At 36.5% G+C, this 2,171-nt stretch overlaps 1 protein-coding gene across 1 annotated transcript; it reads left to right on the top strand.

Annotated features, from left to right (window-relative positions):
- Window positions 1–208: 208 nt before the first annotated feature.
- Window positions 209–1,150, top strand: LOC113574714 (olfactory receptor 142-like). The gene has a single exon (XM_027005821.2). The coding sequence runs from the start codon at window positions 209–211 to the stop codon at window positions 1,148–1,150; it is 942 nt and encodes a 313-aa protein (XP_026861622.2).
- Window positions 1,151–2,171: the final 1,021 nt, after the last annotated feature.

Genomic DNA, 2,171 nt, shown 5'->3' with positions numbered 1-2,171 from the left:
TGCTAACATCCAATGAGTGAAAATCAGATGGCTGTGGACATTTTAAGTGAAGCAAACGTATTTCTACACAAAGAAACCATTTAGGGATTATACTTGTTTTATTTTTACAGCAAATGAGGATTGTAATCCTTTTTTAAAATGTGCCTGGTTTTATATCCATATATACTGAGAGCTTTTCTGGTATTGTAATCAAATATACTGAGAACAAATGGTGGAAAATTCCTCTGCAGAGTTCGTGTTTGTGCTTCATGGACTTAATGACACAAGAACAAACAAACACATTTACTTTGGATTTGGTCTTTTTGTCTACATTGTGACTCTGCTTGTAAATTTAGCACTGGTTATCACAGTTATTCTAGACAAGGCACTTCATGAACCTATGTATTTCTTCATATGCAGTTTGTTTATAAATGGAATATGTGGTTCTTCTGCTTTCTATCCAAAGATCCTTGCTGATCTTTTATCAGATTCCCACACTATATCATATACAGCATGCCTGATACAAATATATTTCATTTTCTTTTATGCTTTGTGTGAATTCACATGCTTAACAGTCATGGCATATGACAGATATGTAGCTATTTGCAAGCCTTTAGAATATCTCTCTATTATGACACACCAGAAGATCCTAAAACTGCTGACATTTAGTTGGCTTTACTCCTTTCTGCAAACATCCATTGGGGCTGTGCTGACAGCAAGACTTGCTTTATGTGGCAATGACATTGACAAGCTGTACTGCTCTAATTGGGAGGTTGTTAAGTTATCTTGCACTGATGTAACTGTGAACAATGTGTATGGATACTTCCTATTGTTTTCTCATGTTTCCCAAGCCATGCTCATTACTGTGTCATATATTCACATCATCAGAGCTTGCTTGCAGTCCAAGACAGGGAGAGTTAAATTCATGCATACATGCCTTCCCCATGTAATAACACTCATAAATTTCAGTGTTTCCTTAATCTTTGATGTCATGTATGCTCGCTATGGCAAAAGCCAGGGGTTGCAAGCTCTGCACAATATCTTGGGTATAGAGTATCTTGTTGTGCCTCCTCTCCTAAACCCTATAATATATGGAATGAAACTAACTCAGATACAGCGTCAGTTTGTGAAAATGTACAGCCATAGACTTAAAGCAGTGAGACACAGTTGACATTGGTAACAGGCACACAACGGACAGATATTGTACTGAGAGGATAGAGGAGCCCTCTCATGATTTTCTTCAGATGAGAATGCAGTCTGGATTCAGCAGTGAGGTTTTGCATTGCCAAACAGCTGGATTTAATACCTTAGAATGAAAATAAATATTATTAGTATAAGTGAACGTTCTTTTTGCTCCTTGTCTCTGTTAATCCTTGAAATGCTTGAAAAAAGGGTCTTGGTGACCACAATGGACTCTATAATGAGCAACTAAAAATTTCATGACAATCTGCCTGTGTTCATCAAATAGGAAATGTCCTTACAGGAAGGTGGTCCTCTGTTCATGTCAATGTACATGGAAGAGTAGGCTAAGCACTAAGCATATGTGTCTGTGGAAGGAGGGGTTTTGGAGAAAGGTTTGGATACATGCATCAATCATTGTTTATGCATCAATTCTATATCTGTTCATAGCATTCACATAAGTCATGTCCATGTGATAGCTGTGAAAAAAAATGTATGAAAGGTCTATGTGTATAAGAAATATGTTGGTATATAAGGGGTTCACTATTTTAATAGGAATTTCAGCAAAATGTATTGGTCACATATGGCAGGGCCTTACTGTAGGCCTATATGGAATATCTATCTTTGTGGCAGGGCCTTACTGTAGGCCTATATGGAATATCTATCTTTGTGAAATAGCCATTTATGAATTACTTTGTAATCATGAAACATAGTCCTGTATATACGTCTACCAAATTACAAAAAATATATATCAACTAAATGTAAACTGTGCATTCGTATTTTGATGAAGAACAAATGAGAACAATTACTGCTCACATACTTAATTTCTGTCAGTTTTCAGACAGAGTTGAAAATGGCTAAATCTGCATGTCGTAGGGAAGAAGATACTTTTGAGGATACATAATACATAGTGGATCTAGGCTTATGTAATATAGGCAGCCGCCTAAGACACCATTTTACTGAAATTGATTTGAATGTGGAAGTTGGGAGGCTCAAAAAAACATGGGGAGTCT

The sequence above is a fragment of the Electrophorus electricus genome, chromosome 15 (genome assembly GCF_013358815.1).
Source record: "Electrophorus electricus isolate fEleEle1 chromosome 15, fEleEle1.pri, whole genome shotgun sequence".
NCBI lineage: Eukaryota > Metazoa > Chordata > Actinopteri > Gymnotiformes > Gymnotidae > Electrophorus > Electrophorus electricus.
The sequence above is the reverse complement of the archived record's forward strand: the minus strand, read 5'-3'. Positions and strand labels throughout refer to the sequence as shown.

Excerpts from the sequence above, each read along its gene's own strand:
- LOC113574714 (XM_027005821.2), top strand. The coding sequence starts at position 209 with ATGGTGGAAAATTCCTCTGCAGAGTTCGTGTTTGTGCTTCATGGACTT.